The 21,027-nt window shown below is 43.5% G+C and overlaps 1 protein-coding gene and 1 pseudogene across 4 annotated transcripts in view; one reads left to right on the forward strand and one right to left on the reverse strand.

The window, feature by feature from the left end:
- Nucleotides 1-15,114: 15,114 nt before the first annotated feature.
- LOC309854441 (small ribosomal subunit protein eS24 pseudogene) lies at nucleotides 15,115-15,506 on the reverse strand (annotated as a pseudogene). Its single transcript has one exon. The product of its transcript is annotated as a small ribosomal subunit protein eS24 pseudogene (transcript).
- A 5,090-nt stretch (nucleotides 15,507-20,596) lies between these two features.
- The window catches only part of LOC309859038 (tumor protein D52), a 211,291-nt gene continuing 210,860 nt past the window's right edge, over nucleotides 20,597-21,027 (forward strand). The window contains exon 1 of one of the 3 annotated variants that reach the window (XM_082719446.1): nucleotides 20,597-21,022. In XM_082719446.1, the coding sequence (XP_082575572.1) occupies nucleotides 21,004-21,022 (19 nt within the window). In that variant the 5' untranslated portion in view covers nucleotides 20,597-21,003. The remainder of the gene's footprint in view (nucleotides 21,023-21,027) is intronic. The other 2 variants (XM_082719451.1, XM_082719454.1) reach the window with 2 other exon arrangements.

Genomic DNA, 21,027 nt, shown 5'->3' on the forward strand with positions numbered 1-21,027 from the left:
GATTTTTTAGTATGGAAATTAAATGAATCCCTATACATCTATTGCCCAGCTTCAAAAATTATCAAAACTTTCGAATCTGCAAGTATTTTGAAATATTGGTAATAAGAAGGATGCCCATATGATTTATTATTCAAACCAGGACACTTTTTTAAAAAAAGATTTTATTTACTTATTGGACAGAGAGAGACAGCAAGAGAGGGAACACAAGCAGGGGGAGTGGGAAAGGGAGAAGCAGGCTTCCCCACTAAGCCAGGGACCTGAGGCTGGGCTCCATCCCAGGACCCTGGGATCATGACCTGAGCTGAAGGCAGATGCTGAATCGACTGAGCCACCCAGGCACCCCAAAACAGGATACTTTAGAGAGAGTGAGAAGGGGTGTTATTAATAGTTCCACTAGGACCACAGGCATAAGCCAAACTTGTACTGGGGACACCAGGGCATGTAATCAGCCCTAGAACAAATTCACTTTTGTAATATAGAAGGTGTTTCAAAATACACTCAGATGTAAGAATATATAAGACGATGTAGTTCTGACATGAAGGAACACACACATCTCTTGTTAAATCGTTTTCTTTACTCATCCTTGTTCTGGACTGAATGCATCGCCTCAAAATTTGTCTGTTGAAGCCCCAAGTCCCAACGTGATGATATTTAGAAGTAGGGCCTCTGGGAGCTAGATAGGTCATGCAGGGGAAGCCTCACAGGGGGATTTGTGTCTTCCAAGAAGAGATACAGATCTGTCTCTCAACCTCTGTCGCTTGCCTCTCTCTCCAGGCCATATGAGGATCAGTTGGAAGGTGGCCTTTTATGAGCCAGGAAGTAGACCCTCAACAAGGAACTGAATGGCCAGCTTAGAGTTCCCAGCCTCCAGGACTGTGAGAAAGAAGTATCTATTGTTTAAGGCACTGAAGTCTGTGATGTTTTGTTAGAGCGATCTGAGCAGACCAAGACAATCATGTTGAATAGAATTTGTATGGGCTTTGACTACTCGGAGGCAGCAGTAGCTAAAACATGAATTTAAGAGCACATATTTGGCAATAAATGGATTACTATAATCTAGCAGCAACGCAGTAATGCCAACTCTTGCACGGCAGCTAAAGTGCATGGGAGGTGACAGACCTAAATGTGTGGCTGAGGCCAGTCTCGTCCTAGCTGAATGTGTTCCCTGGCCTCTCTGAGGCCCCTTTTCCTCTCCACCCCATAAAATGGGGATAACAGGACTTACTTCCCAGGGAATTTATGAGGACATGTGGGTAATGTGGGTAAAACACACAGCCTGTCCCCTGATGTGTGTGAACGCTCAATGAAGGGGACTTTCTCTCTTTTCTTTCCTCTTCTTCTTGTTCCCTGTTCGGGCTCCTCCGCCATGCAGGGAGGGCACAGCACACACCGGGGTTAGTGACTTTACTCAGAAGCCAGAGTGGAAGAGCTGGGGCTCCTCCAGGCCCAAGACGTTCACCCGACACTCACTACATGCCAGGGGCTGTGCGATGGCAGGTTGTTTTTGTCCCTAGTCAGAGGGAGTTGAGAGTGTCACAACCTATTTTCAGTCAAAGACTGGTGGGATCTGAATGTATCAATTAAAACTAAAATAGGGGAGGGGCACCTGGGTGGCTCAGTCGGTCGGGCGCCTGGCTTCTGCTGGGGTCATGATCCCAGGTCCTGTGATGGAGCCTCACATGGGGCTCCCTCCCTGCTGGGGATGGGGTCTTTGTCTCTGCCTCTCCCCCTGCTTGCTCTCTCTCCCACACTCTCTCTCAAATAAAGGAATAAAATCTTAAAAAAAAAAAAAGTAAAATAGGAGTATTATTCACTTCAGAGAACTGCTGTGAGGAGTCAAGTAACTTACCCACAGGAGGTCGGGCAGTTCGGTCTGGGTCACTGCAGGCCTCAAAATGGTGGTTACCTTACAAATTTATGTCTCCTGGGAAACCTTTTGAGAGTGTGCAATGATTGGAGAAGAGTCATGCCAAAGGTTTTTTTCTCTGTCACAGAGGAGGCAAATCTTCAATGCCCCACATCAGCCCGTGGGTTGGCCCCTGTATGGCCAACACATTCTTTAATTAGCTCAGAGGACTGGGTTAATACTTAAATTTAAAAGATCCATTCCTGGGGTGCCTGGCTGGTTCAGTCGATGGAAAGCGTGACTCTTGGAGTTGGGGTTATGAATTCAAGCCCCATGTTTGGCATAGAGATTACTTAAAAAGTAAAATTTTAAAAATTAAACAAAGATCCATTCTTGACCACATGTCAACAGAAGAGCAAAAATGTTTTCAAAGAAAATTTCTTTTACCAAGCTGTGTATTAGTTATTAAATTGTCACAGTTGAACAATTTTCCTCAGTAAAAAAATTCTCTTCGTGAAATACCTCACAAATGTTTCGTTTCTGGCAGTGACACATGAGAAAAATGATACCATTTTGTTCTTTACTTATTGCATTAACGGTACATAAGAGAGGAGTGCTTCACAAATCTATAAGTGCTGCCATCCAGTCACTGGTACAGACACAAATAAAGATAAATCTTCTCAGAGGAAATTACGTGAAGCCAGCAGACCATTAGCTAATCCTTCTGAAACACTTTATTGTGGTCCTAGAGAGAAAGGACTGAAAGATGGACATTTAAGATCTGGCAACATGGAAGAAATAATCACCCAAAGAAAGGCTGTTTGTTACATCGCTCCCCTGTTTTTTCAGTAGATAATATATTACCATTGAATTATATGAAGAGCGAAGCAAACATTTCACCAGATACAAATACCTTAACAGAATTATGAATATAGAATTGCAGCGTGGGATGTGTATAAGCAGAAGCATCCTGCTAGCATTGGAGTCAGGGCACTAGTTGTTGTTAAAGGCATAAACATGGACAAACTGGAGGAGAAAAGCAGCAGGCATGGGGGGTGGGGATCTCCAGCTTCAACCAGATAAACAAACAAGGGCCTCATTACATATAGGGTACAGGATCGAGTACTTTCTCTTTTTCACACAGGGTTTTCCCTGACCCCTTCCGGTCCTGAGATGTGGTGTTTTCCCAAATCCTAACGCACCCCCCCCCACCCGCCTCCAGCAGTGCTGCCATCCACTGACATTGACAGGAACTCCTGGTGCTTCTGAGAGTCAGTCCCTCTCCCTGGACTATGGTTCAGTTTCCTGATTCCCTGAGTGACACACGGTTTCGGAGCCCCAGGTCAAAGAGACACATTTTCATCCACACATGCATGCACTTTGAGCGCTTTCGAATATGCATGTGCAATCTGTGCCTTCCTGCAACCGGCCTGGGAGCAGTGATTCGAGTCGCACTCAAAGGTCGGAGGCCCCTCAGCCAGCTCAGCACCTGACCAGCAGCCCCAGCAAGGCAAAGTCCTTTCTTCCCTCCTGTCCTCTGGTTCTCTTTCTCTCACTTCCCCACATCTTCCTTCTGCCTCTCCTTCCAAGAATTTTCTCAGCCTAACTTTGGTTGCCAGGAGCAGCCCAAGAGGTCAGTTGCCTTGTGTGAGCAGGGACAAAGAGCTCTACGACTTGGTCACCTACAAATGTCTCATGTTCGCTCCTTCTAAACTAAAAGAAAAAAAAAATCGAACGTGTTCAACAGAGGATTGAAATTGTGATCCCTTGGTTCACACCCACGGAAATGGCAGTGACTGCTGTTCCTTCTGCTCCTTTCCACCCCTAGGCCCCTTCTCCCATGTCCTTCTTCCTTTTCTCTCTCCTTTCCCTTTCTCAGCTTCTTTCCTTTTCCTGAGGTCCAGCAGTCACTGAAACCTCACATCCCTGTGAGACTTCCTTTCCTCTCTAGGTTTCCTCCACACAAGATATACACGGCATCAGCATTTTTACCAGCAAGAAAGCTGCTTTTTTTTTTTTTAATATTTTATTTATTTATTTGACAGACAGAGATCACAAGTAGGCAGAGAGGCAGGCAGAGAGAGAGGAGGAAGCAGGCTCCCTGCTGAGCAGAGAGCCCGATGCGGGGCTAGGATCATGACCTGAGCCGAAGGCAGAGGCTTTAACCCACTGAGCCACCCAGGCGCCCAAGAAAGCTGCTTTAAAATCCAGCAAAAGCAAGCAATGAAAGGAGGTAATGTTTAAAGGATTTAGTGTACTCATTACTGGGGGACTTACTTGTATGTCTCTCAGAATTCTGATCTTAGGGAAATGTTTTCATCAATTTTTCATGAGGAAAACCTGGATGATTTGTTTGAGCAAATCACAGCTCATAGAACTATGATAGAACTGATAGACAGAACTGATAGCCACAAATCATAGAACTGATAACCGCAGCAGTCACTGTTGTTTGAATTCCTTGAAATAGGCTGATCCTCCAAACTTCAAAAAAAATTTTTTTTTTGGGGCGCCTGGGTGGCTCAGTGGTTTGGGCTGCTGCCTTTGGCTCGGGTCATGATCTCAGGGTCCTGGGATCGAGCCCCGTATCGGGCTCCCTGCTCCGCAGGAAGCCTGCTTCCCTCTCTCTCTCTCTCTGCCTGCCTCTCTGCCTACTTGTGATCTCCGTCTTTCAAATAAATAAATAAAATCTTTAAAAAAAAAAAAATTTTTTTTTTTTAAGATTTTATTTATTTGTCAGAGACAGAGGGAGAGAGAGCAAGCGAGCACAGGCAGAGGGAGAAGCAGGCTCTCTGCCGAGCAAGGAGCCTGATGTGGGACTCGATCCCAGGACCCTGGGATCATGACCTGAGCCGAAGGCAGCTGCTTAACCAACTGAGCCACCCAGGCGTCCCCAAACTTCAAAAATTTAAAACAAAGTTTCAACCTCAATCAATATTTTCATGAGCTAATAGTAAATAAGATAGAATAACTGGAGTAAGTCAGCAACTCCATTGCAAAAGGCTCGTGAAACAATTCCATATTCACTGAATGTGCCAATTATCGTTCCCAGTGGGTACAGCAGCTCCCAGCGGGCTTCAGTCTGATACATACACTTTGGTGCTCTTATACTGTTGGTCTTGGAAATTCCCTCAGGGACAAAATGCATTGAGTCTTTATTTAATTCTCCGTGATGACTGGTATGATGCAGCTAGGTACTAAATTTTTCTTTTTTTAAAAGATTTTATGTATTTGAGAGAGAATGAGAGAGCATGCACAGAGGGAAAGGGAAAGGCAGAATCCCGCTGAGCAGAGAGCCCAATGTGAGGCTCAATCCCAGGACCCTAAGATCATGACCTGAGGCCAGGGCAGCTGCTTAATGGACTGAGCCACCCCGGCACCCCATACTAATTTTTCTTGAAGGTGATTAGTGAGACGGTAGATAATAAATATGGCTTTGGGGCTCAAGACAATGCACAAAGTACGTCGCAAGTCACAAGTCACAAGTGATCCTTGTTTATCAAATGTCACCACAATTAATGTCATAACCATGCCCCAAATGAAACACACCTGCTCTTCCCAAATGGCCGTATTGCTTCTGGATACATAGTCAAGGTGGAGATTGCTGAAAAGACTCAGTACCTGGGTCTGGTTATGAAGTGCATGAGCTGAGCAGCCTCTGTTCCCTCATTTGTTAAACAGGCATGCGTGGTGGATAGAAAGATGACTCCTCCAGGACTTCTGCTTCCTAATCCCAGCAACCTGCGAGGATGTGACCGTACATGGCAAACAGGACTTGGCGGTTGTGACTAAGGGTCTTGAGAGGGCAAGATTATCCAGACGCGTGCAATGTAATCGCTAGGGTCCTTACGTAGGAAAGTGAGGGAAGTGCCAGCAGAAAAAGAGGTCAGACAGAGGCAGGGCCTGGAGCTAAGGAAAGTGAGTATTCTCTAGAAGCTGGAAAAGGCATGCACACGGTTTCTCCCCTAGAGACTCCAGAAGGAACACAGCCCCTGCAGACCCATTGTAGACATCTGATCTTCAGAATGGTGAGACAATAGAGTTTTGTTGTTTTAAACTACTGAAATTCTAGTTATTTGTTACAATAACAGTATACTAATACAGCACATTAATACCTTTCTGATAGGGTTGTGTAAGGATTAAATGAAAACAGCTGTGTGAAGACCTAGCCCAGGGCCTGGTATATAAAAAGAATGGAATAACTGCTGTTTCCAGTCCATAAAACCTCACCCATAACCCCACTGAATTCTTCCAGAGCTCCCTGCAAAATGTAAGGGAAAAAGACAGAGTATTTAAGAGTGGAGAGAAGCAGCTAGAATTTATTGAGGTAGGTTGGCTCTTTATGCAATGAAATGCCCACGAGCCTGGGAGGTGGGCTCCCTAAACTCAGAGAGGTTAATTAAACTGCCCGCTATCACACAGCTAGTAAGATATTAAATCCGGGGGTGCTTGGGTGGCTCAGTGGGTTAAAGCCTCTGCCTTTGGCTCAGGTCGTGATCTTAGGGTCTTGGGATCGAGCCCCACATCGAGCCCTGCATCAGGCTCTCTGCTCACAGGCGGAAGCCTGCTTCCTCCTCTCTCTCTGCCTGCCTCTCTGCCTACTTGAGTTCTCTCTCTGTCAAATAAATAAATAAAATCTTAAAAAAAAAAAAGATGTTAAATCCAGATTCAAGTCCCAGTCTGCCTGAATTAAAAGCCCCTGAATTTTCTAGCATTTTTTTAGACTTTGTAATACCAAAAAAAAAAAAAAAAAAAAAAAAAGTGATATTTCTACCTTGAAATACTTGTTTGGGCTAAGAAGACATCTTAATATGCGTTCATTATCAAATAATTATTTACTACTCGTTGTGTGGAATCCTGTCCCAAGTTCATAATACAGTGATATTATGGTGTGATTGCCCACACCATAATATTGCTCCTTTGCCATGTCTGCAAGGCAAACAAGCATAGTAGTGGTCCTAGTAATAATAATTCATTTATTATATTTGCAAAGCACTTTTACAGCTTGAAAAGCACTTTAAAAAATACATGTAGATTCAGGAGTCTCATGATTCCTAAAAGGCAAGTTTTACTATTTCCTTTTGGTAAGAACTCAAGCGTGACAGGCTGCTTTGCCCAAGGCACATGTCTAAATGACATACTAAAACTACATCTCCTGTTTGAGAATTTCATGCCATGTCCATTACACTGGTCTTTGGGAGTGTCCTTCCCATCACAGTCTGAAAAGTGATTTGCAGACTACTTCCAACAGCCCGCCTCGGCTGTGGTCAGGCGGCAAGCATGCATTTAGATGATGAGTCCGGAAACAGTGTGCTGAGCTCTGGAGTTATTTTGAGGTCAAAAGCCAGATCTTCTTATGCGGCACATTAAGCTTCCACAGAGGGAATTGGAAATTACGTTTGTGGAGGTTGGAGTAAAGTTTTGCTGAAGGTCATTGTATTTTTAGAGCCTGCTTGAAACTCTGTATTCTGTGTAATAAGCTATAAATTTCTTCACATAATTATGGTAGGGCTCTTATAGTTTATTTTTAGTTGCAATGGTGTAAAAAGAAAATAACCAATATTTCTCTTTGAAGTTCCCCTGTGCAAGCATGGTAGTCTCTCTTCTCTCTCCAAGTTTGGGAGCCCGATTCATTTGTTTCCAGGAACTTTTCTTTATACAATATAAACTCATTCCCACGGACTTGAGATAATTACACTTTAGACAATTCCCTTCCTTTGTAATTATTTACCAGTTCCGTATCCTTTTCTCAGGACGTACATAATTAGTCAAATAAATACACTTAGTACATCCCTCATTTTCACATACGTTTACATGCTGTTCTAAAATGCGAAAAAATTGTTCAGAGGACTCCTAATTTTGCATTCACTTATTTGATTGGAAGTCTTATTGTATGGTGGTCCCATTGGTGTTTCTTATATGTTTCAATCTTCATTAAAAAATGATTTTTGAGGGGGAACCTGGGGGGCTCAGTTGATTAAGCCTCTGACTCCTGATTTCGGCTCAGGTCACAAGCTCAGGGTTGTGAGACTGAGCCCGGCGTCAGAGTCTATGCTCAGCATGGACTCGGCTTGGGTTCCTCTCTGCCCCACACCCTTTGCACTCTCTCTCTCTCTCTCTCAAATAAATAAAATCTTTAAAAAAGACTTTTGAAATTCAAAATTCGTTAAATGTTGTGTTTGGTTTTATTTTGAAAAATAGACCTATTTCCATTCTCCTCCTCCCTTTCTACTTATATGTTGTGCATTCATTACCACAAACTATCTGATTTCTCAGAAATTTTATTTTTAGAAGTTTTGAATCAATTAATGATTAAAATGGTAGAATAAGACAGATGACTTTTTACTACCTATATACAAATTTTATTTATTTATTTATTGTTTATTTGTTTGTTTATTATATTAGAGACTTATTTATTTGAGGTAGGGGGCAGAAGGAGAGGTTAGAGAGAGAATCCCAAGCAGACTCCACTCTGAGCATACAGCCCTGCGCAGGGCTGGGTCCCATGACCCTGTCACGACTTAAGCTGAAACCAAGAGTTGGAGGCTCAACCGACTGGGCCACCCAGGTACACCTACATTTTAGTTAGTCACAGTCATAATATATTATTAGCAAAGCATTTTTAAAACAAGCTCCTGTATTTCATTCATTCTAAGACAGACTTTTTTTTTTCATTTTTACCGTTACTGAAATTGAGACATGTCTTACAATCATGTGGGAAGAAAGCATAGTGTAATTAGCAGTGTTTTTTCTATCTTGGCCAAATGATGATGTAATTAAGACTATCTCTTTAATTTGGTAGCATCTTAGATGTGATTAATTATAATATATGCCAACACTATTCTACATGCTTTATAGATTCTCTAATTCAATCTTCGTAAGCAATCCCATGATATAGGCGAATTATTCTCCACATTTCACAGAAGAAGGAAATAGATTAAGGAAGTCCCTCCCCACCCCCGTTTATGAGTTATACCATAGTCCGTGGTGTGCTGATAGCGACAAGCACTCTCAAGAGGGGGAGGGAAAGCTTTGATTTGTAGCATTTACTAGTTTCCATGGCATTAATATGGTCACCTTCAGGCTATCAAGACGAAGTCCCTGAACATAGAATTAGGAAGATATGGACAAAATTTACCAGCTCTATATCTTGAAGATCACTCACACACCAAATACTACCATATCCAACTCTTCAGTGGTCATCTCCCGTTGGATGCCCTCCTGGCTCCTCTAGTCCAGTAGATAAATTATACCTTTCTTACTACTGACAATCTCCGTGAGAATCATTATTGAATGCAGAAGGAGACATAGAATTCTGATTAATATGGTAGTCAGAACTGTGAAAGGTGTGAGACTTTCTCCTGCTTACAAGCTAGCAAATTAGCCCGCCAGAGTTTTGTGGATGTTGTTACAATATTCCTGGATCAGAGACCCAGGGCTTTATTATTCACAGGGAAACAGTCTGAGTCCTGACTCCCACGGGGTGATGTAGAGTCCCGCATGTACAATGGGTGGCATTAAAGGAGAAGGAACCTGAGTCGGGGCACCCAAACCTTATACAGGCAGTAACCTTGTCTGACTTTTGCCTTCAAGGAAACCCTATCCATCTTACAAGGCTGTAAGCAAACCTGCCCTTTGCTTCAGAGGAAAAACTCTCTGTCTTCCAAGACTGCTCACTATATCATCATCTTTGATTATAGAGATGTGTAGAAACATGAGAGACTCACAAAGAGGTTTCCAATGAGTATGCCACTTGGTTGGCCACTCTGATTAATCTCACTTACAGAGGTGAGGGCTGAAGCCATCCGTTTTTATTTTTTTGAAGATTTTATTTATTTATTTATTTATTTATTTAAGAGCGTGACCACAAGCAGGGGGAGGGGCAGAAGGAGAGGGAGAAGGAAGTAGTAGACTCCTCGCTAAGCATGGAGCCTGACCCCAGGCCTGACCCTGAGCCTGACAGAGAGCCTAAGCTGGGGCTCGATCTCTTGACCCTGGGATCATGGCCTGAGCCAAAATCAAGGGTTGGATGCCTAACCCAGGCACCACAATGAAGATTTTATTTTTAAGTAATCTCCACACCCATCATGGGGCTTGAACTTGTAACCTTGAGAACAAGAGTCACACATTCTACTGACTGAACCAGCCAGGCACCCTCTGAATCCATTTAATCTGTCTCACACAACATTTAATTAAGGCTACGAGCCACAGCATTCCAGCTGCAGCAGAATGGGGCCAACCTGCAGTGTCGACCTCAATCATACCCCTAGGATCCTGGAAACAATTAGCTGAACAAATTCCAAGAGCCATCAGGGTGTATCTTACATAGCTTTATGGCTTTCTTCTTTAGTTTCTGTATTGATTTTTCCACTTGGCCCAAAGTATTAATACAGGTGCAGTATTAGACATCATGCAGGCTCTGCCTTGATCTGCAAAGAAGACATCTAGGGCAAGACTTCCTCGACAACCCTGGCCAAGGAATTGAAGATAAGCTGAATGCTGTCGGGAGCCACGGTGTGTCAGAGATCACCTCAGCTGGAGTCAAGGACAAATTTTGAATCACTTTTTCTAACTGGATGACTTCCATCACAGGTACCACATCAGTAATAAGCCCGTTAACCCTCTGGAAATTTTCCTGAAGTTATAAAGTCTCAATTTGGAGAGATTTCTGCTGTTGTCGGAGGGTTACATGATCTACTTGTGGTGTTTCCTTAAATACTTAAAGGTCTCTTATGGTTAATGGGCAAGTCAACACGGTTTTTGGAGAGAGGCAAGTTAACTCCTAGCTTCCATATAAGAATCATAGTCCCGGGGGTGCACGGTGTGTTCCTGGAAAGAAAGTGCTGTTTATAATTTTTTTGTACTCTAATTTTTAATAAAGATTTTATTCATTCATTTGAGAGAGAGCATGTGTGCATGAGAGAGAGCATGGGAGGTGTAGGGGCAGAGGGAGAGGGAGAAGCAGATTCCCTGCACAGTGGGGAGCTCCAAGCAGGACTTGTTCCCGGGACCCTGAGATCATGACCTGAGCCGAAGGCAGACGCTTAACCAACTGAGCCACCCAGGCATCCTGAAAGTGTTGTGTATAATTGTCGAGATCGGGAAGTGAGACCGACACCAGTCAGGGAACATGGGCTGACAGGCCAGCCAGTGCAGCCCCCCAGCTGACTGATGAGCTTCAGGGTTCCCAGTTCAGTTCTGTCTAGGTGTTATTTTTGGAGGGACTGACTAAGAGAGGTCTGTCCAGCCTACTCAGTTTTCATCCGACCAGTCGAGTGGTAGGTACTCTTCTGCCCCACTGATGATGGAGTGATGCCTATAGAAGTGGGAGTGAAGAAGACAGCCAGAGGTGTTGACAGGGCTTTCTTGCCTGGGAGGTATAGAAACTGAAGCCATCTGCTGCCGTTTCCAATAGGCTTCTTCTTCTTCTTCTTTTTTTTTTTTTATTAAATTGATTTATTTATATTCAGAAAAACAGTATTCATTATTTTTTCACCATTGGATTAAAGGGAATGGCGCCCTAATGGTTAGAGCCCGAACGGTGGGGGGAGGATGTTAGACTCAACAATTAAACCTAAGACACCTGCAGAAGTTTGGGAGTGGACTTGTGAGGAAGGCTCCAGGTGCAGTTCTAAAACATAAAAACCATTAATGTCCTTCCTCTCCTATGCCCCTTGGATCTTAAATGTTTATTCCACTGCCAAAAAAAGCGATGTGCTCCATTCTTTATTTTTATTTATTTATTTATTAAATATTTTATGTATTTAATTGACAGACAAAGATCACAAGTAGGCAGAGAGGCAGGCAGTGGGAGAGTGGGGGAAGCAGGCTCCCGGCTGAGCAGAGAGCCTGAGGTGGGGCTTGATCCCAGGACCCCGAGATCATAACCTGAGCCGAAGGCAGAGGCTCAACCCACTGAGCCACCCAGGTGCCCCTATGTGCTCCATTTTAGTAGCTACAAATTTGCTTTATGAATCATCCTTTACCTGTATTTACACCTCTCATGCAGAAGGGGCAGAGGCAAGAAGGGCAAGAGTATTTTGTTTTAGGTTCACAGCAAAATTGAGAAGAAGGTACAGAGATTTCCCATAGATCTGTTACCCTACACATGCACAGACTTCCTATTATAAGTAAATTTTGCAAAATGTACAGAGACCCATTGCCTCCCTACTCTGGGCCACATGTCTAATCTAGGGGACGTGATGAGGGTTGTACTCAAACAAGTGGTCATTAGCCTTATGATCTAAGTCATGTTAATCCAAAGAGATAGCTACCACTTTACACACTTTTGTGTGTGTGTAAAGTCAAGATATTACTAAGGCCAGGCTGGCTGCCTTCTGAATACACCATTTGCATTTCATCTGTGAGGCTCGGTGGGTCCTTCCTACATTGTTAGTCATTGATCCACGTTGACCCTCCTCAAACTGAGAGGTATCAGGGGAAGAGTCCCAAGGCCTTGATAGGTCAGGCATTCAGTTTCTATAGGAGCCAAATAATTGTTTCTGTTGCTCCTAGTCAGAGGGGCAACAATTCCAAGACCAAAGGTGTATCTTTACAAAGAGGCTGTCTCCCTTTGTCAATGGCTGTCATTGGTGAGATCATCAGAGGGATGTACTGCAAAAGGTTGTTACTAGGGTTGTGGGGTTCCAAGGGAACTAGTATGTCTAGCTTTTCTCTACCAAGATAATCCCCTCTGAACTTCATGTTCATTCATAGTTCAAGCATGTGATATATCCTTACAGATGACACAGCGTCACTGGAAAACATGACAATACATTGAAAAGCCCAAAGGGTCCTAACCAGAAGAACACATTAGCTTCTTTTCCCTACTTTGAACCATGCCCAAAGCTCATTCGCTTAATCAGGACTCAATTATGCCCCAAATCTACTTCATTCCTATTGTTGGCAGTTATGTGAACCAGTAATTATCTTTTTTAGTTAAGATACCTCGAGTTGGGTTTGTTTGTTTGTTTGATTCTTTCTTTCTTTCTTTTGTTTTTTTAAGATGTATTTATTTATTCTAGAGAGAAAGAGAAAGAAAAAAGGGGGAGAGGAAGAGGGAAAGAAACCCAAGCAGACCCCCTCTCTGAGCAGGGAGCCTGACACAGGGCTCCCTCTCACAACCCTGAGATCACAGCCTGAGCCAAAATCAAAAGCTGGAAGCCCAGCCAACTGCGTCACCCAGGCACTCCTCGAGTTGGGCTTCTGTCACTTGCAATTAGAAGAGAAGTGATGAATACAGCAGAAACCTACAAGATATGCTAAGAGGTATGGTTTAAATGTTGAAAGCCATGTGCAGTCATACAAGTGAAAGATTTTCATCCCACGATTGATATGGTCAGTATATTCGGCTTTCTCTGATTGGCACTACTTTGGAAACAAGGACAAAAAAGAAAACAGGAAAGCTGGCAGTCATTAACCAAATCCCGACGGTTCTTGTGTTATTTGCTGTAGAGGTTGTGATTTGGCTTCCTGAACTGGTTGTGGTTCAGAGTTCTATTATCATATATAATCTGACCATTATCCATTTCTATACTCAGTCTCTCAGGCCCCTCTTTTGGTCATTCTCTCACGTTTGAGAAGTTAACCAACACAGGGAATGCTTGAGATCCAGATTTTCACCCCATCTCCAGGAGTGAATTGTCCAGTCATGTCCATAGTCAAGTGTATTGAGAGAACATCTGGCAAGAGAGTGACTGAGAAGATGATTTAAAACATGAGAAAATATAGTGGATTAATATCACGAGCACTCTGACAAAAACAGGAACAGTTATCGCTACTTGTAAGATGCTTCAAAACCAGCAACCCCCATTGGTCAACCCAGGAGAAGAGAACAAATCTCATAGGTCTTGAGGATCAATCTTAGAAAGCCAAGTAGCTTTATTCCTTCGCAGGATGCATGGTCTATTTATCTTGCCTGTTTTATCGACCCAAGTGCAGCATGAAGTATTAATGATAATACAAATGACCCCAGGCCTACTCAACAGGGAATCTAGTTATGCTATAGTCTCTCTCCACTTGTGCCAAAGAGTTGTGACTGATCCGTATTGCATCAAGGGGAGAGGTGGTATTATTAATAACTTTTGTCAGAGTTGGTGATAGGCTTCTTACCGTCTTTTTTATTTGTACAATTCCCACCATTGGAAACATGGCACTCATTGTATGTAGAAGGAACGAGTCTTCAGTAAATGATGGCAAGTCTTCGTTGTCCTCATCTTCTTAGAAGTCAAAAATCATCCTTATTCCTTTTACTTTAAAAATAACCCAATTTTTTTTCATCTCTGGAAATTGCCGGATCTTTGTCTTCAGTGTTCTGCATTTCATAAGTACATACCATGTACTGGGCCCTCAGTGAGCCCTTCAAATCAGAAAATCATGGCCTTCCGCTTGGAGAAATTCCCATTTTTCTGGTGATTTCGTTCTATTTCCTCCATCTCTCTTCTGAGCTCCTTTTTTTTTTTTTTAAATGCTGGATTGCTGGAATCTGACTTTTAATCTTCTTATATTTTCTCTGCTATTTTCCAGTTGTTTGTTTTTTGTTCTACTTTCTAGGAAATTCACTTGACTTTCTATTCCATGGAGTGACTTAACACAAATGTATCAACATACATTGATGAGGGTCAGAAAGGCTAACATGAGTCTTACCGAGCCCAAGTCAAGATATCTGGAGGGCTACATTCCTTTCTGGAGGCTCTTCGGAAGAATCTTTCTTTCCTTATTGAGGTTGTTGGCAGAACTCAGTTTTGTGAGATTGTAGAACTGAGGTCTGCATTTTCTGGTTGCTTGTCAGTTAAGGGCTTTTCCAGATTCTAGATGCTACCCATATTTCTTGGTTCATTGGCCTCTTTCCTTCATCTTCAAAGCCAGCAACAATGAATGGAGTCTTTGCCATGCTTCTAATCTCTCCTGCCTCTCCTTCTATTGTGGAATCTCTTGGTCTCCTGCCGGAAAATTTCCCAGCTTCTAGGGGTTCGTGGAACTAGATTGGCCCCACCTAATAATCCAGGATAATCTCCCCATCTCAAAGTCCCTAATCTTAATCCCTAGATTTTGTCTAGGTTTAGGATGTATACATCTTTGAGAACCCCAAGTCTAGCACAGGATTTTTAATGTACACTATAATATATTTAATTTCCAAGAACTCTTTGTTCTTTTTTTAAAGGATTATTTATTTATTTATTTATTTAATGTTTTTAGTTTATTAATCCTCTCACGAAAAGTCTGCACAAGCACCACAGATAAAGTCACTCCTTCTGTTGTTCAATCTCAGCTCACTTTTTGCCAGTGCCGTCATTGGCTTTTGCAGTCCCCCTGACTTTCTTCCTTCTGTTTCTGCGTTCCTTTTGTTGTTTTCTTGACATCTTTTTCTTCCCATACAGGCCATGTCTTGTGAGTCACTTTTGGGTTCATTTTTCTTTGCATAATCCAAGGATTCATCAATCATGCCAAAGCCAGGTGTCCTTCCACCATCAAAATGGACTCTGAATCCAAATATGAATATGACATCTGTCATGGCCCTGTACATTTTGGCTAGTTTTCCCCAAATTTCTGTCTTAGGTATTGTTGCCTTCTCAGGGTGAAGGACATCAATGACCATCTGCTTCTGCTGAAGTAGTCAGCTGGTCATGAACTTCCTGGTCTGGATAGTTCCTGTGTTGTTCATGATGGTGGCTGAGCTTCAAGCAGGCAGGGAAGGAAAGGGCAGAATTTTTTTTTTTTTTAAGATTTTATTTATCCATTTGACACAGAGAGAGAGAGAGAGAGACCACAAGTTGGCAGAGAGCCAGACAGAGAGAGAAGGGAAAGCAGGCTCCCCGCTGAGCAGAGAGCCCGATGCGGGGCTTGATCCCAGGACTCCCAGACCATGACCTGAGCCAAAGGCAGAGGCTCAACCCACTGAGCCACCTAGGTACCCCAGGAAAGGGCAGGATTTTATTTATTTATTCGAGAGAGGGAGAGAGAGATAGCTAGAGAGAGCATGAATGAGGAGGGAGAGGAAAAGCAGGCTCCCCACTGAGCAGGGAGCCCGACCTGGGACTCGATTCCAGGACTCTGAGATCATGACCCTAGCTGAAATCAAAAGTTTAACCAACTGAGACACCTAGGTGCCCCAACCTAATTCCTTCTTAGGTAGACTTTCAACCAATCTTCCCAGTTTGAATCCCACTTTCTGTAACCACAGGTATCTGGTGCCAAGTCCTGAGGTTTTTGGAAGTTCTGTAGTAGAATTAGGTTCTTCTTGGCTTTCCCCACTGCTAGCTTAGCAAACAGCTTTCTCAGATCTGCGAGATTCATTATTATCTTGCTGTAGCCTCTTGAATCCTCTTTGTCCTTGTGGACTTATCCCTTTATTGTAATTTTAGTAGCATGGGGAGGAACTAAGAATGAATGAATGTTCATTCAGACCACTGAATTATGACTTTAAAAGGGCGAACTTTATGGTAGGTGAATTATATCTCCATAAGATAAAATTTTAAAGTGAACAGATGTGGGCAATGTGCCATCTTTCTCCCAATGCATGCCTCCTAATTTTAGAGGTGTGACACGTGAGCCCGAGGAGCCCAGAATGGTGATGGTTTTAAGTGATTACTTTTAAGTGAGAGTTCAGCTAAATCCATTCAGGTGTTCTGAGTCGTATCTGGCCTTGCAGAGTTGTATTTTTGGTGAAAGTGACACAGACTTCGGTTCCTCAGCCCTGACCTTGGGCACTTGCCATTCTAGCCTACACCATTTCTAGAAGAAGGGCACTGGTGCTCTAGAAAACTAACCATGCTTGCGGGGATGAAATGAACCGCAAGTCACTGAGTCAGACGCCAGCTGAAAACTGTACAAATGTTGTTAGTCACTTCGTTATTGAATCCAGATGTGATGACACAGTTTATACCCTACAATAGTCCAAAGGATAGATGAAAATATTTGAGAACAGTGATGGCAGAGAGTCTAGGGCAAAAAGGACTGTGGCTCCCCTCCCCACCCAGCTTCCATGATGTAATTTGATAAACACACAAAATTCAAAATGGCTTAAAAAAACAATACAAGGAAGATTAAGTGGTTTATGGTTTTTCTTAACATAGCCCAGATCAATAAAGTGAGATCACTTTCTGTTAACATTCAGGGATTTACACGTCTATCTTCCATTAGTACGAAGTGCTCTTTCCTGCCAATACCCATTTTTACACGTTTTAAAAGATCTTTATTTCATACTCACAGTCAGTCTTTTACATGGCTGAGAATACAAGATGGTCATGATATTTTGGTAAGCAATTAAGTCTTAATTACCAGACATCAAATCAGTATTTCTCCAAAACCTGATTTTGATTACTCGGGCTTCTGAACTCTCCCCAAGTATATGTATCTAGTTTATTTGCATGGTTCAAGCATTAAGAGTCTGTTTTTCTGTTGGAATATGATCACTTTTTCAAAGTTGTGGGGCCATATACCTTTAGTTATTTGACTAATCAGGGAGCCTGAACTGCCTTTAGGAACACTTTGGATTGAGAGAGTTGGCAAATAAAACAGGCCTCCATGAAGAATTTCAGATAAATAATGAATAATTTCTTTTAGTATAAGCACGTTTCAAGTATTATAATGGATATTCTTATACTAAAATTTTTTTTGTTGTTTATCTGAAATTCACATTGAACTGGGTGTCCCATCTCTTACCTGGCAACCTTAGACCCAAGCTACTGGAGACACCCTTGTTGGGGACCCAGGCTGTAGAGACTGTGCAGGGTGAGTAGTCCTTGGTACCAAGTGATCACACCCACCCATTCCTGCACTTTGTTCACAGACCAGGCACTGTGTACCTGCAGCTCCAAAGTCTCCCACCTAAACCTATGTTTTCAGGGCCTTTGCCCTTTTCTCCAAGAGAGTCCTTTTGAGTGCAACCCTAGTTCAAAGGTATGACCATGGGGTGGCTGATGGGAAAGCACGCATAAAGCAGAGATATGTGGCTAAGCTGTTCACACAGAGAAGCATGCCATGCCCACATGAACCTGGGACAGAACCCTAGGTGAAAAGACAGAGCCCGAAGAGAAAGCCAGGGCCCTCCATTTGTACCCTTGCTCCAGGCGCCACAAATGTGAAGAGTGGGTCTCAGAGAGCATCTGACCACGCATATATCTGGTGGGTGTTCTGCTGCCCTGCTGATGGGGAAAGGGTACAATGAGGGCAGACAGTCGAAGTTTCCACTTATAATGCAGAGCTTCTACTTCTATCCTTTCCAATATTCTCATTTGCTTCAATTCATCTGCTTTTGGGGAAGTTTCCTTGCATACATTTCACCAATGGATAGGTATTTGGGGAAAAAAAAAGTAAAAAAAAAAAAAATTCCATGTCATCATTAACAACAACACTACAAAGTAAATCTAGTGTGTCTCCCCTGTACTGAGTGAGCCTTTTTTTTTTTTTAAGATTTTATTATTTATTTGACAGACAGAGATCACAAGCAGGCAGAGAGATAGAGAGGAGGAAGCAGGCGCCCCCCCTGAGCAGAGAGCCTGACTGGGGCTCTATCCCAGGACCCTGGGATCATGACCCAAGCCGAAGGCAGAGGCTTTAACCCACTGAGCCACCCAGGTACCCCCTGAGTGAGCCTTTTAAGGGATGATCCAGCTAAATGCACCCAGGTGCTCTGTTTAAGTGCAAGCTATTCTCCAGAGGTTCCTCAGAGTGCTAAAACGTAAGCTCTGTTTATATCAGATGTAACATAGTGTGAGTTGTAAGTACATACTCTGTTTGCCATGGGGAAAAAATTAAGTAGAAGGAAGACATAGGAGAAAAGCAGGCTTCTGTGGAAATATCATGTACTGGGTTGTTTATGGTATGAACAATGCTTATTTAACCTCATAGAGAAAATTAAGTTAGTATTTGCCTAAGGTTTAGGATTGTAAGAACCCACCTATGTTGGTAAAGGCCAGGCAGGAATTTTTAAATGGTACGTTATATCAGTCAGGATTGCTTTTGGCTCCACATAGGAAACCAGCTATAATGGCTTAAAAAAAAGTCATGCATTTATGTCATTCCTGTAAGAAGACACTCCACAATGCCACTGAAGACCCGGATTCTTTCTGCCTTTCTACTCTGCCATCCTTGCTTGTGGCTCTCTTCACATGCTTGCAAGATGGCTGCTGCCCTGCTAGGCAGGAAGGGGGAGGGTGAAGAGCAAGAGGAGACAAATCTGTCTTCTTTTGAAATGATTTCTTGAAGGTTTCAGCTAGCTAACTTGGCTCATATCTCATTGGTCACTAATGCGTCAGAGAGTCATGCCCAGCGGCAAGGGAGCCTGAAGTGACCAGTGAGTGTTTCAGCAGGACATATTGCTATCCCAAACAATATTTGGGTTCTTTTATGAAGGAAAATGGGAAAACTGGATATTGGCTAGGTATCAGCCATCTCTGCCACAGATATGAACAAGCATATACATTCTTAAAAAAACAAAAAACAAAACAACCACACACATAAAACAAGGCATTTTTTCCTTCCAACATACAAATAAAGTCATCTAGCAAATTAAATAGATTCAAATAGAATAAATACTATTTCAACTAACACAATTTTCAAGTGCTATTTATGTGTCCACAAGTTAGTCCATACATTGAGAGATTATCTATCCAGATTTTTATCTCTGTACAATAGATTTAAACAGCAGTTAGTAAAAAGTTCTTTACCACATTATAGAATTTTCTGCCAATGTCAAAATTTACTTTACCATTAGATATTAAAAATCATTTTTTAAAAAGCCTCTCATTGTGCCTCTTTGTTACAAACCCTAGATTGTTACTAGATCCAGTATGCCTTGTTTTAAAATTTAAACCTGAAAGCTATACTTACAATGTTTCTTCAATGCATGGTATAATTAAAGGGATGAAAAGATGCCCCAAATGATCCTCGACCTCCTCTAGCTTATAAACTAATAGGTTCTAACTTAGTAGGGCTGTGAAAAAGTTAGGGCTCTAGCCGGTGGCTGGAGAGATGAATGACGGGTGAGTGCCACAAGAGAGAAGGCCGAGCCCCGTGGGAGTAGGAGAAATGAAAGAGAAGATCTCCTCTGGTTGGGGTCCACAGAATAAACTTCACGGAGAAGCTGGAGATGCAGGCAGGAAGGAGCTAACACTTCACTTACAGTGCAGTGGCATGGAGGAAACGTGGAGTCGCTTCAGGTGACTATGGATAATTTTAAAGCATATGAATAAAAGCCTAGTGCGTGTGGAGTACTTTATCCTATGCTGAGAGAAGAAGGTCAAGCCAGAGCCTCCAGGTACATAACACAAATGGAAAGTTGTCTCACTCGCAGACCTAGATGGCCTATGGAGATGACGTACCGCTTCAGAACGACATACTCAAAGTGGCATCATGGAAAACGAGTAAATGCAAAAACCACTTTGAAAACAGAGCGCGGATGACAATGATTAAAAGTGTTATTGCTGGATCTTCGCACTGTTGATCAGTGACTATGAAGCCTTAAAACGCATTCCTAATTGGTCTCCGAAAAACCCGCACTGTCTGAAAAGAGAGATTCTTTGTAATTTTCCCCTTTTTGCTTGTTTCGCTGGTTATTGAGGATACCAGCGGATGTTGTTCTGGCAGCAGAAGTCTGCAAGTCTCTAAGGGAGCAAAGAGCCATTGGCATTTCTGAGTAACCTTCCGGTGTTTTCTACTGGGTAAGTACGCAGGAGCAGGGGCTCGCGGAGGCAGAGAAAGGGCAGCTTCGCTGCCTCCGAGGAAACTTTTGATATTATAAATAACTTGAGGGCGGGACGCCAACGCCGGGCGGGTTGGCGAGCGCTCCGCACGCCGCCTCCACCGTGGCTGCCACCTCTTCGCCACCCTGCTCCTCCCTCGCGGCGGCGGAGTTCCTCCTGGGGCGAACCGGCCGGCCCAGCCCTCCCAGCCGGGCACCGCCCGCCGCGCCGACGTGGCCGAGCGCACAGGTCGGCCGGGTCAGGTGGTTGGGTGACGCCCCGGGAAGGCGCTCCCCGCCGAGGGCGGGCGGCGCCGCCGCGCCCGACGCCTCCGGGGGAGGGGACTTCGCGGGAGTCGCGGGCGGAGGCGAGGAGGAGCGCGGCGCGGCGGGCGGGCGAGCGGGCGAGCGTGCGATCCGAGCGGGGCCGGCAGCCGGTTGCGGAGGCGCAGAGGACGCGAGGCGGCGGGCGGGAGACATGGACCGCGGCGAGCAAGGTGAG

Source organism: Mustela nivalis, assembly GCF_964662115.1.
Source record: "Mustela nivalis genome assembly, chromosome: 2".
Taxonomy (NCBI): domain Eukaryota; kingdom Metazoa; phylum Chordata; class Mammalia; order Carnivora; family Mustelidae; genus Mustela; species Mustela nivalis.